Source organism: Sturnira hondurensis, unplaced genomic scaffold, assembly GCF_014824575.4.
Source record: "Sturnira hondurensis isolate 20B ecotype Veracruz unplaced genomic scaffold, ASM1482457v3 Scaffold0022910, whole genome shotgun sequence".
NCBI lineage: Eukaryota > Metazoa > Chordata > Mammalia > Chiroptera > Phyllostomidae > Sturnira > Sturnira hondurensis.
Window position 1 is genome coordinate 7,832,540 of NW_028095541.1, and position 14,063 is coordinate 7,846,602.

The window sequence follows — 14,063 nt, forward strand, 5'->3', positions numbered from 1 at the left end:
GTGGTGGGTTTGCCTACTTTGTAGGATTCTGTGGATCTCTCCAACAAACTCCTTTGAGGCTGGGACTTTCTCTTGCTGCTGCAACCCCTACAGATGTTTACAGCCAGAGGTTTTGAGGCATTATTTCTCTGAGCTAGAACCCTGGATTGTGCAGTCTGTCTCGCTTCCCAGTTGCTCCTCCCAGTTTCTGCATACAGATGTGGGATTGCCTGGTCCTCCAGCCAGTCCTCCAGCCATTGCCTTGCCTCTCGTCCTCTCTGCTCCAGCTGCCTGTCTCTGCCCCTCCCACCAGTCTGAATGAATGTTTCTTCTTTAATTCCTTGGTTGTCCAATTTCCATACAGTTCAATTTTCTGGCAGTTCTGATTATCTTTGGTTTTTAAATTTGTTGTTGTCCTTCTTTTGATTTTGTGAGGAGAAAAAGTGTATCTGCCTATGCCTCCATCTTGGCTGAGAGTCTGGACTTTTTTTTTTTAACTTCCATTTATTTATATTTAGGGACAGGGGAATGGAGAAGGGAAATGAGGGAGAGAAACATTAATGTGTGGTTGCCTCTGGCACACCCCTTATTGAGGACCTGGCCCGCAAATTCAGGCATGTCCCCTTACTGGGAATCTAAACGGCAACCCTTTGGTTTGTCGGCTGGCACTCACTCCACTTGGCCACACCAGCCAGGACATATGTGGATTTTTGACTGTGTGAGAGTGCAGTGCCCCCAATCACAACATTGTTCAATGGTCAACTGTATAAGTACTATTGTACATTAAATATGTTACATAACTACAGGGTGGGGCTAAAAGTAGGTTTACGGTTGTGAGTATGCAAAACAGTATATTCTTGTATTTTTATTTATTTATTATTGTGTAATTCTTATATGAACAGCTGTGAACCTACTTTTGCCCCATCCTGTATATATTATTTATTTGTTAGTCTTCTGATAGTTGAGAACAATTTACATATATAGCATTATATAAACATAATATATTTTTGTCTTGTATTATATATGTATAAAAATATATATAGCATTATATATAATATATGTGATAATATGGTGATATACATTATATGTTGTATATTAAGTCTTCCCAAATATCAGAAGGATATTATCTTATGCGTCTATGTGATTTTGTAGGCCATCCAGTTTATTATAAGGAAAGTGACATCTTTCATCCATTTATATCCTGCACAGAAACAGCATTGCAACCCTACAAAGTTACGTGGCAGTCTCTCAAATGAACCCCGGGCTTTTATATGCTGAAGAATAAACAGTGTGGTGGTTACTAGAGGGGAAGAGGGGGAGGTGGTAGAAAAAGAGTAAAGGGGATCAAATATACGATGACAGAAGGAGGCCTAACTTTGAGTAGTGAGCATAAAATGCAATATACAGATGATGTGTTATAGAATTGTGCACCTGAAACCTATATAATCTTATTAACCAATGTCACCCAATAAATTCAATAAATTTTTTAAGTTAGCGCTATGGATTACTTAATAATCATCTCTTCCTTGTTTATTCCTATCCTGCAAATGGATATCCTTGGTGCCAAAAGTAATAATTATCCCTTTAATCTCTTTAACCATTAATGTTATACATTCTTAATCTAAACATGTTATATTTTTATGGCAACATGGTCAAATAGAATGGAAGAAAGATACGGTTGGGAGGTTAAGAGGTTCTCTGTGTATAAAAAAAATACATCTAGCTTCTCATTTTTCTACCCTAGCTAGTCATGAGATTAGCAGTGATTATTAATACTCCATTGAAAGAAAACAAAATACCTTTTTCCAAAAAATAAAGTGATGAGCTGACTGTAGGGGAGAAGAATGATGTGAGGGTCAAGCTCAGTGAGAGTTGCTCTGGCTCTACAGCCACTGGTAGAACTGGTGTTGGAGGCTGTGGAGGTCAGAGAGTCCACAGTTTTTCCAGAAGGGGCGGTGGGAGGGGGGTGGTCCTTGTGCAAAGCCCTGCACATAGGGCTCTGGTATAGAAAGCCCACTGGGTGATGCTCCCCGGTCAGGGCAGGGTCCTGCTGCCAAGGGGCCTTTTGTCCCAGAGACCCCTGTAGACTTCACACTGTCCCCACCCCTGGGGAATGGCTCTGTGAGTCTCCTTTAGCACCACCAGTGCTTGGCTTCTAGGCTGTATTCTTGTTTTCAGAGGGAGAAGATGGCAGGTTGAAATTCCAGTGGTTCATGTAATAGGATTAACTAGCATAGAATGGGTATGCATTTGAGTCACAAGCTAGGTAACATGTTTGTGTTTCAGGATGTTTTTACTGTAAGTGTTGGAAATTTGCCCCCCAAAGCTAAGGTTCTTATCAAAATTACCTACATCACGGAACTCAGCATCCAAGGCACCGTAGCCATCTTCTTCATGCCCGCTACCGTTGCACCCTGGCAACAGGACAAAGCTTTGAATGAAAACATCCAGGTTCGTGTGCTTAAGATAAGATTTTGAGAAATTTTGTGTGTGATTTATGCATAGGGAAAAAAAGTATCCAAAATAATCTAACCTTTTGGACAAAGTCAATGTTACTGACACATGCATTTAGACACATATAATGTTTGTAAAATAAAAAGGATAAAGATAGATATGCTTAGTGGGCATATTTTTATTCTGTTTAGTCGCTTTAAAAAGTTTGTGTCTTTGTTACATATTCATCACAAAGAATTCAAATCAGGCTACAGAATGCAAATAAGCCAAAGAGGAAAATTTAAACCATCTTTAATTTCATCACCAGACATAGTAACACAAAGGTACTGGTTAATGTTTTGGTATAGGTTTATTCAGACTTCCTACTTTGTATATCTTTATAAACTGTGTGTATTTGTGTGTGTTTGTATGAATAAATAGGTATGGATGTGTGTATACATACACACACATATGTAGAGTTGGAAAGGACATAAACTATCTTAATTATCAGTTACCTTTTCAAAGCTATTATTATTCCATGAACAAATGCTTAATGTCTTACTACTCCACAGTGAGACCAACTGTCTTATTGCTACTATAGATGATGCCCTTGGTGACATTACATTCAGCTTAGGGTCTCATTGTAAAACTTGATACTTATATTGTACATATATTTTTTAATAGGATACAATAGAGAAGATTTGTATAAAAGAAATAGGAACAAAGCAAAGGTTAGTATTTAAAATATAAAACCTGACATTCAATGGGTATTAAAGCTTTTTTATGGCTTCAATTTTCACTTAAAATTATGTGAAACAGGCCCTGGCTGGTGTAGCTCAGTGGATTGAGCACAGGCCTGCGAACCAGAGGATCACGGTTTGATTCCCAGTCAGGGCACATGCCTGGGTTGCAGGACAGTTCCCAGAAGGGGGCTCATGAGAGGCAACCATACATTGATATTTCTCTCCTCTCTCCTTCCCTTCCCCTCTAAAGATAAATAAATAAAATTTTAAAAAACATGAAAAAATATGGGTAGCTGTTTAATATTTAATATTTAAAAGTATGGGTAGCTGTTTAATATTTAATACTTAAGACTAACACAACTTCCTTTTCTTCAATTTTGGCAGCTTCTCTCTCAGTATGTCTATTGAGATGCCATATGTGATTAAATTCATTTCTAGTGATACACATGAACTGAAAAAAAAGGTTAGTAAGTCTTTGCTTTATTTCTTTTTAAAAAATATATTTTATTGATTATGCTATTACATATAGTTGTCCCATTTCCCCATCTTCACTCCCCTCTCACCTGCATATCCCTCCCCTTTAGTTCATGCCCAAGGGTCGTACCTATAAATTCTTTGGCTTCTAAGTTTCTTATACTATTCTTACCCTTCCCCTGTCTATTTTCTACCTACCATCTATGCTACTTATTCTATGTACCTTCCCCCCCTCTCTCCTCCTTCCACTCTTCTGTTGCTAACCCTCCATGTGCTGTCCATTTCTGTGGTTCTGTTCCTGTTCTAGTTGTTGGCTTCATTTGCTTTTGTTTTTATTTTAGGTGTGGTTGTTAATGGTTGTGAGTTTGCTGTCATTTTACTGTTCATATTTTTTATCTTCTTTTTCTTAGATAAGACCCTCTAACATTTCATATAATAAGGGCTTGGTGATGATGAACTCCTTGAATTTGACCTTACCTGAGAAGCACTTTATCTGCCCTTCCATTCTAAATGAAAGCTTTGCAGCATAGAGCAATGTTGGCTGTAGGTCTTTGGATTTCATGACTTGGAATACTTCTTTCCACCCCTTCTTGCCTGTAAGGTCTCTTTTGAGAAATCAACTGACAGTCTGATAGGCACTCCTTTGTAGGTGACTGTCCCCCTTACCTCTTGCTGCTTCTAGGATTCTCTCCTTCATTTTCATCTTGGCTAATGTAATTATGATGTGCCTTGGTGTGTTCCTTCTTGGGTCCAACTTCTTTGGGACTCTCTGAGCTTCTTGGATTTCCTGGAAGTCTATTTCCTTTGCCAGATTGGGGAAGTTCTCCTTCATTATTTGTTGAAATAAGTTTTCAATTTGTTGCTCTTCCTCTCCTCCTTCTGGTACCACTATAATTTGGGTGTTGGAATGTTTAAAGGTGTCCTGGAGATTCCTAAGCCTCTCCTTATTTTTTTGAATACTTGTTTATTCAGTCTGTTCTGGTTGGATGCTTCTTTCTTCTTTCTGGTCCATACCATTTATTTGAGTTCCAGTTTCCTTCCCATCACTGTTGCTTCCCTGTACATTTTCCTTTATTTCACTTAGCATAGCCTTCATTTTTTATCTAATTTGTGACCAAATTCAACCAATTCTGTGAGCATCCTGATTACCAGTGTTTTGAAGTGTGCATGTGATAGGTTGGCTCTCTCCTCGTCACTTAGTTATATTTTTTTCTGGAGCTTTGATCTGTTCTTTTCATGTGGGCCATTATTTTTTTGTGTGTCTTGATGCACCTGTTACACAGTAAGGGGTGGAGCCTTAGATGTTCACCAGGGCAGGGCAACCTGTGTTGCTGAGTTGTGATGCTGTCTGGGGAGAAGGGATGTGAGAGGGAACAATGGTGATTGCTTTGCTCTCTGCTAGCTTTCAGTCACTTCCTTCTCTTCCCACAAGCAAATTGGGCCCTTCTGATGCTGATTCCCGTGTGAGTGGGTCTCTCCAAGGAGCTCTCCTGTGAGGCTGGAAGTTTCTCTTGCCTGCCTCAACCTCCACAGGTGTTTTTGACCAGTGGTTTGAGGCTTTATTTTCTGGTGGTGGGGCCCTGGGTTGTGCAGTCTGTCCTACTCCCCAGTTGTTTCTCCTGGTTTATTTGCGCACTAATGTGGGACTGCCCAGTCTGCAATCCGCCGCCTTGCCGTCTGCCTGCTGCTGCCTTGCCAGCCAGCAGCAGCCTTGTATGCCCCACTCCACAATCCACCACTTTGCTGGGTCCTCCAGCTCCCACCTTGCCCAGAGTCCTCTACGCCCCGGCTGCCTGACTCTGCCCCTCCTACCAGTCTGGATGAATGTGTCTTCTTTAACTCCTTCATTGTCGGACTCCCATACACTTTGGTTTCCTGTTAGTTCAGGTTGTTTTTTGTTTTTAAATTGTTGTTGTCCTTCTTTTGTTTGTGTGAGAAGGCACAGTGTGTCTACCCATGCCTCCATCTTGACTGGTAGTCAGCTTTATTTCTTAAGAGCTCTCATTTTAACATTAATTTATATTATGGAAGAAATATGCACATGGTATAAAAGCTGAAATGATGGTATAACAGCTTCTTGCCAGCAGCAGCAGTCCCAAAACAGTGAACCTCTTTCATATTTTAGCTCTTTTCTGGTGGCCTCCAAAGTTGTACATAAAATTTTTTGCTGCTTGTTCTTGATTCAGCTGTTTCAGATATTTTCTTTTGACTTTCTATTATGGTAGATGAAAATTTACCTCCCTTACCTCCTTCACTTTCCTTGCTCCCCACCATTTCAAAAGTTATATCACAATTTTGGGTTAAATTAAGTCACTGTTTACATTATTATGACTGTGTAAATGATGTTTACTATTGAACCAAGAAATATATTGTGATCACATTTTCTTTTTTTTAAATCTCTTCTTATAGTTTTTCCTGGGAAAAATTGAGTTGTTCACTTGCTTAGACTTTTGGAACAGTTCTTCACATCTCCTCTAACGCATAGATTAAAACCCCTCCCCACATTATTTTCATACTGTTAAATGCTTTAGAGGATCCATTAGTTTATGCCTCCCCACCGCAGACATGCCACCTCTGTCTCTCCAGTATACCCAGCTTGGCTGCTGTGGGGCAGCTGTTAGCCAAGGGCTTACTTTGACTGTTGTTTATAGGGGTCTTATCTTCATCCTCTTTCTTGTTTTGTTCTCTCCATTTGGCAGAGTACAACCTCATTTCCTTCCTAAATAGGAGTGATGGGCAGCAATGCCAGAAAATATCCATATTCCATGTGCTACTCTTGGTGAGGTGCTTAATTCTGGGTTAGAAATCATTCTCTCTCAGAATATTGAGAACTTTGTCTTGTAAGTTCCAATGTTACTTTTGAGAAGTTAAATGATGTTTTATCTCTATTCTTTGCCTTTAGTCTGTTAAGTTTTTTTAAATTCTGCAAGAATTTCAGATCTTTTCATCCTAGTATTCTAAAATTTCATAACAATGTGATATTCATTCATTTTGTGTAACTTATAGACTTGTGTTCTAGGAAATTTTATTCTATTTGTAAGTTGGTCCTGTCTTTTTTGCCTATTTGTAATGCCTTTCAGTCAGGTGTACACTGGATTGAACACCTTATTTTTATTTTTAATTTTTCTCTCTTATTGGCCATTTATTTTATTATCCCTTTGTCTTTTTTTTTCTGGGTGATTTTTTCAATTCTAAATTCTACTGAAATGTTTATTTAGTTCTATTTGGTTGTATATTTTTGTTTGTAAGAGCTCTTTTCTGTATTCCTCTTGTATTACATTTTGCATGTTTCATAGATGCGTTATCATCTCTTTCATCTCTCTGGGAACATTTATAATACATTTTTTCTTCTGTTCTCTGTGTTGAGTTTTGAGTTCCTTCTGGTATTTTTTTTTTGTTTGGTCTCTATATGTCATGTTAGAGGCTTTTTCTCAAATGTCTGGGTGATCTGTCTATGTTCATCTTCAACTGAGGCACAAGAAAACCAGTTAGATGCTCCCCTCTCTGAGGGGAGCGGGGTAAGTGTACCAAAGGGCTGCACCAGAGGCTACCAGCAGCTGATTGGTAGTAAGTAGCATAGTGGTGTTTTGGTCACTTCTGTGGTTATTCAGAACACCTCCAGGATGTTCATAAAGTATGACAGGGAGGGCAACAGAGGGCCCTATATTTTGGGGTGCTGTCACTTCAAGTCCCATTTGTAGCTCTGTGCTCCTGTGCTCCATTAAGCCTGTGGTTCCAGAGTCTGATTCTATTTGGTTGAATTTCTCTGAGTAATAAATCTCCAGCATTTTTTAGTGAGAGAATAGGGTGCTAACTCTTGGTACCAGCTACTTGGTTTCTTAGGACAGGGAGAGGGTCTGAAGATCCAACAGCTTAGTAGTATAGTGTGTTCATGTACTGCTGCTTCCTGCGGCACCTGGTACCTTACCCCTGTGTAAGCCACCCCAAGTTTCTGAAGGACCACTGAGTCCACTGCCATGGTCATGCCCTCCCATGCCATGGAAGATGATTTCCAACTAGGATTAAGTACCTCACCAAGTGGTTCAGAGCAGTGTGTGTTAGAATAAGGGAATGTTCAGACATTGTTGCCCATCACTCTTACTCAGGGTTTGTTTCTCCACTCAGGGTGGCTACTTACCAGTCTTCTGTCAGCTTCCCATGCCCTTAAACTTATTGACACCACTCATCTGCTATTGTCTTTATTCCTGTTCTCAATATCTTTATGGGTTTACACCCTTTTCATTGCTTCCCTTTTATTGTAGGGAATGGAGGTAGCCACATAGATTTAACCCATCCTGAAGAAGTTCTTTGCTTCAGAGAGGTTTTGCTGTATAACAACCAATCCCAAAACTTTGTGTTTTAACACCACAGCATGTGTTATTTCTCACAGTGTGTCAGGCGGCTGGGCAGTTCTCTGCTGGGCTGGAACAGGATGGTCTAGGATGACCTTACACACATGCCTGGCCTGATAGCTGGGGTGATAGCCATGTGTCTCTGGGCATCCAGCAGGTGAGCTCAGGTTTGTTTATATGATGAGGGATCCCTCCAAAACCAGAATTTATTTATAAAAAGTTATGTATTCTTACCTGTTTAAACTTCCTTCAACTTCAGAGTACTCTCCATTTGATGCAATACACTTATTGAAACTTTTTTTCACTGCTCAAAACAGTTTTTGAGCTTGTTGATTTTGATACCTTTTAGTGCAGGGGTATCCAACTCATTTTCACCGGGGGCCACATCAAAAGGGCTGCCTTCAAAGGGCTGAATGTAATTTTAGGACTATTTAAATGTAACTACCCTCAACTGTTAAGCAAGAGCTCGGTGCTACTGCCACATAGAAACAAGGTGCTAAGCCAGATAAAACAAGGTGGAGGGCCAGATTCGGCCCTTGGGCCTTGTGTTTGCCACCTGTGTTTTAGTGTTTCTGCCAGTTTTCATTTTACCTCTTCTACATCAGCAAAACGTTTCCCTTGGAGGACTTTTTACATGCAGGGGAAAAAAATGTCACTCAGGGACAGATTGGGTTAATAGGGAGGGTGGGTCACACCATTTTTTTAATCAAAAACTGCTGAGCACTCAGTGCAGTGTGGGCAGGTGCACTTGTAAATTCCCCATCTTGAAATGGGCAAACATGTTGAAAGAGTGAGTATTCAAAAAAATTCACTGAAGCTGAACACAGCGTCTCATCCCAGTGTCAGCTGGTACACTGATACAGATGGGTTCCTAAAACACTCACCTAGTAGGGGAAGCCTGTACTACAAAGGGGCTCGCCTTCCAGAATATAATTCCAGTTTGGTGGGGGCGTGGTTTCACTTCTTACAGTAACAAGATTTTGCAGTAGCAACAAGGGAGGGCAGGCACCACTGCACTGCCTGCCTGTGTCGGCCTTTTCAAGCCTCTGCCGGCCTCACATCTGCCAATATCCCACTGGCCAAAGCGACTCATATAGCCAACTCCAGAGTCAAGGGCAGAGGAAAAGACGCCACCTTCTTACAGGAGGAGCTACAAATTGCATTGCTAAGGGTAGCGCACCAGAGCAGAAAGACTCTGTGGTCATTTTATATAATCTACCACATTTTCTTTATGATCTTAAAGCTTAGTATCTACACTTTTATTTATTTTTAAAAGATGTTATTTATTTTATTTTTAGAAAAAGGAGAAGGGAAGCAGAAAGAGGGAAAGAAATATCAATGTGTGGTTGCCTCTCATGTGCCCCCAGTTTGGCACATGGCCTGCAACCCAGGCATGTGCCCTAAATGGGAATCGAATCAGTGACCCTTTGGTTTGCAGGCCAGCTCTCAATTCACTAAGCAACATCAGCCAGGCAACATCTACATGTTTAAATGTCATTTTATATTGGCTCAGTCTGGGTAGCTCCGTTGGTTAGAGCATAGTCCCAATAACTCCAAGGTAGCAGGTTCAAGAAGCAACCAATTAATGCATTAATGGGTGGTATAACAATTTGAGGTTCTCTCTCCCCTCCTCCCTCTTTCCCTTCTTCCCTTCTTTTCTCTCACTCTTTAAAATTAATAAATAATTTTGTAAGTTTGAAGTGATTTTATGTTTATAAAAATATAAATTAAAAATAAGGTATAATCTGCAGATTTCTGTTGAATTTTTTATTTTGCTATTCTAAGTTATGACCATCTGGTATAGCAATCTCCAGAGAAGTGTAACTGGATTCACATATTTGTTATCTTTGGACCCAGAGTTGGAGGCTCTCTCAAACTTACCTAAAATTATATCAACCTTAGAATTTCAGGAGGATAAGTGATAAGATACTGGAGATACTGGTCACACTTCTAAAACCTACCATTCATGATTTTAGAATTTGTTACTACAGTATTGATTCTTAGTGGAGCTATTATAAATTATGCAAGCCTTTGATACTTGACAGGTAAGTACATACTGGTCCTGTGATATTCCGTTATTCACTTTGTTGTCATGGCTGTTTGTTTGTAGAGTACAGACTGCAAAGCTGTGATTAGCACCATGGACAGGAGCTCCTTAGACAGCAGTGGATTTTCTCTCCGCATTGGTTTGTCTGATGCATATCTCCCAAGAATGTGGGTTGAAAAACATCCTGAAAAGGAAAGTGAGGTATAGTCCTTCTTTTGAGCTCTCCCCATGGCAAGATTCTACAACTAAAATTACTAATGATATCAATCATAACAAACTTCTAAGGTTTCAACCAAAGCCCCCTTGTAATTTAGAGCCTTGTAAAGGTTATAAAATTTACCTTAATCCCCACCAAAAGGAAAATCTGCCTTTAGGCATCTGTCTTCACACAGTGTACCTATATAGTTTTTGCAGTTTTCAAATACCAAGCTACAAAATTATTTATGGCCATATGACCATTTTGTACGGTGGTGACAAAAAAATCTCTTCTGAAATAAAAATTGAAAGTGACATCAGCAAGATGGCTGAAAAAAATGTCCCTTGCATGTATATTCCCCACCAATAGTAACTTGACATCTGTCCATCCATCCTGCCTCTCTAAGAGCTTTGGGATCCAGTTAGGAGACTGTGAAACCCCAGTGCATTCCAAGACCCAGAAGAGTCATTCTGAGTGAGCAGGCTCACACACAGGCTGCTTGCTGGCAACTGGTCCTGGCTGCTGAAATAGAAACAGCTTCGTATCCCTGAGAAATTGGCTACAGCCCTCTTTGGCTGGATGTCATCATATGCCATGGGACCCAGAAGTCAGGTCCACTTCAGCACTAAGTAATAGGCATAAAAAACTTGGTCCCAGTTGTGAACCCTGATGTGGACAGTGAACTGGATCTAGCCACTGTCAGCTATGGTCCAGGACCCCCTGGAGGTAAGGCCACCAAGCTTGGTCAGTGCACAAAAATCAATTGTATTTCTGTGTACTAACAACAAACTTTCTGAAAAAGAAGTAAAATAATTTATTTAAAATACCATCAAAAACAATAAAATACTTAGGAATAAATTTAATCAAGGAGATGGAAGATCTATACATTGAGAAGTATAAGACATTGATAAAAGAAATTGGAGAAGACACAAATTAATGGAAAGGTATTCCATGATGGAACCACAAAACACCACAAATAGAGAAATCTCGAGAAAGAAGAGCAAAGCTAGAACCATTATACTTCCTGATTTCAAATTATACTACAAAGCTATAATAAAACAATATGGTACTGGCATAAAAACAGACACATAGACCAATGGAACAGAATTTAGAGCCCACAAGTAAACCTATGCATATATGGTCAATGGATAGCTGACAAATTCTTGAGCGAAGAATACTCAATAAAGAGAGAGGGCTTCCAAGCAGCAAACACATGGAGATTCCAGGAGACTGGCTGGTAGAGAGGGTGTGGAAGCTCCGTGTCCTCTGCTTCTCCATTTGGCTGTTCCTGAGTTATATCCTTTAAAAAAAAAAAAAGAAATGGTAATGTAGTGAGTAAAATGTTTCTCTGAGTTCTGTGAGCCACTCTGGGAAATCCTGAGGAGATTGTTGGAACCTCTAATTTGTAGTTTGTAGGCCAGAAGCAGTCAGAAATAGAACATTAAAGCTATCAGTGTTGCTCCATGGACAGGGCTGTGAGCTGGATTGATTGGAAATATCAAGGAGGTACTGGCTGGAGTTCTGGCCAAGATGGAGGTGTAGGTAGAAACCATTCACTTCCTCACACAACCAAAAGGAGGATAACGACCAATCTAAAATCAATAAACAACCAGTGCCAGAAAATCAAACTGCCTAGAGCTCTGACAACCAAGGAATTAAAGAAACAGTCAACCAGAACAATCAGACTGGTAAGAACCTGTGGTGAGGCGGTGGACTGTGTGGGTGGGACCCACTGAGAGAAACCCCCACAAGATGGCAGACTGCATGGACAGTGCCGGCTAGAAGGGAAACTCAGACTCAGAACTGACTTGGAATATGGCAGTTTCTGTGGTGGGATAAGCTCCCAGTCTCACACTCCAGTTCGTTGGAAAGTGAGCTGGAATAGAGCAGGGGAGCTGCATTGTTTCCTCTCTGGCCCCTCCCCCACAGGCAGCACCACCACAGAGCAAGGAGGGTTGCCCTGCCCTGGTGAATACCTTGGACCCCATCCCCTTACAACTTAACAGGAGCACCAAGACAGAGAAATATGGCCTAAATGAAAGAACAGAGCAAAACTCCAGAAAAAGAGCTAAGTGACAAGGAGACAGCCAATCTGTCTAATGGAGCATTCAAGAGCGTTTAGGAGAAGTAGCAATTTGCTCTTGCTCCAGCAGAGAGTGGAGCAAGCATCACTGTTCCCTCTCAGACCCCTTCCCCACATGCATCATCACAAAGCAGCTACATGGATTGCCCTACCCTTGTGAACACCTAAGGCTCTACTTCTTATATGTAGCAGGCATGCTGAGACAAAAAAAAAAAAAAAAATGGCCCAAATGAAAGAACAGATNACAAAAAAAAAAAAAAAAAATGGCCCAAATGAAAGAACAGATCAAAGGACCAGAAAAAATACAACTAAGTGACGAGAGCCAAGCTATCAGATGCACAGTTCAAAACACTGGTAATCAGGATGCTCACAAGATTGGTTGAATTTGGTCGCAAATTAGATGAAAAAGTGAAGGCAATGCTAAGTGAAATAAAGGAAAATGTGCAGGGAAGCAACAGTGGTGAGAAGGAAAGTGGGACTCAAATCAACAGTTTGGAGCAGAAGGAAGAAAGAAGCATCCAACCAGAACAGAATGAAGAAACAAGACTTCAAAAAAATGAGGAGAGGTTTAGGAACCTCCAGGATGTTTTTGAACATTCCAATATCCAAATTATAAGGTTGACAGAAGGAGAAAAGGAAGAGCATCAAATCAAAAACTTATTTCAACAAATAATGAAGGAGAACTTCCCCAATCTGGCAAAGGAAATAGACTTCTAGGTAGTCCAGGAAGCTCAAAGAGTCCCAAAGAGTTTGTACTCAAAGAGGAACACACCAAGGCACATCATAAGTAAGTTACCCAAGATTAAAGATAAAGAGAGAATCTTAAAAGTATCAAGAGGAGAGGAGAGAGTTAGCTACAAAGGAGTTTCCATAAGGCTATCAGCTGATTTCTCAAAAGAAACCTTGCATGCAAGAAGGGGCTTAAATAAGTATTCCAAGTCATGAAAGGCAAGGACCTGTATCCAAGATTACTCTCTCCAGCAAAGCTCTCATTTAGAATGGAAGGGCAGATAAAGTGCTTCTCAGAGAAGTTCAAGTTAAGGAGCTCATCATCACCAAGCCCTTATTATATGAAATGTCAAAGGGACTTATCTAAGAAATTGAAGAAGATAAAAAACTATGAACAGTAAAATGACAACAAACTCACAACTATCAACAAGTGAACCTAAAGGAAAAACAAAACAATAAAAACAATATTAAGCCCTGGTTGCTGTAGCTCAGTCGATTGAGCGCAGGCCTGCGAACCAAACAACTGCTGTTCAATTCCCAGTCAGGGCACATGCCTGGGTTGCAGGCCAGTTCCCAGCAGGGGACACACAAGAGGCAACCATACATTGATATTTCTCTCCCTCTCTCTTTCCCTTCCCCTCTAAAGATAAATAAAATATTTTTAAAAAAAACACAAATACTAAGCAAACAACTAGAACAGAAACAGAATCAGAGAAATGGAGATCATATGGAGGGTTTTCAGTGGGGAAGGGGAGGGGAAGAATAGTGGGGAAAGGTACAGGGAATACGAACCATGATTGGCGGGCATAAAATAGATGAGGAGAGATCAAAAATTATATAGGAAACAGAGAAGTCAAAGAACTTACATGTACAACCCATGGGCATGAACTAAGGGGAATGATGCTGGAAGTTTGGGGGGTGCGAGGTGGAGGGGTAATAAAAGGGAAAATTAGGAAAACTAATAGCATAATCAATAAAGCATACTTAAAAAATAGAATACTCAGTAAAGAAATGATAGTCTTTTCAA

At 40.3% G+C, this 14,063-nt stretch overlaps 1 protein-coding gene across 2 annotated transcripts in view; it reads left to right on the plus strand.

Annotated features, from left to right (window-relative positions):
- Window positions 1-14,063, plus strand: part of PARP4 (poly(ADP-ribose) polymerase family member 4) — a 121,877-nt gene that overhangs the window by 71,905 nt on the left and 35,909 nt on the right. For both annotated transcript variants that reach the window (XM_037037281.1, XM_037037282.1), the window contains exons 18-21: window positions 2,266-2,430; window positions 3,097-3,143; window positions 3,540-3,618; window positions 10,092-10,229. In XM_037037281.1, the coding sequence (XP_036893176.1) occupies window positions 2,266-2,430; window positions 3,097-3,143; window positions 3,540-3,618; window positions 10,092-10,229 (429 nt within the window). The remainder of the gene's footprint in view (window positions 1-2,265; window positions 2,431-3,096; window positions 3,144-3,539; window positions 3,619-10,091; window positions 10,230-14,063) is intronic.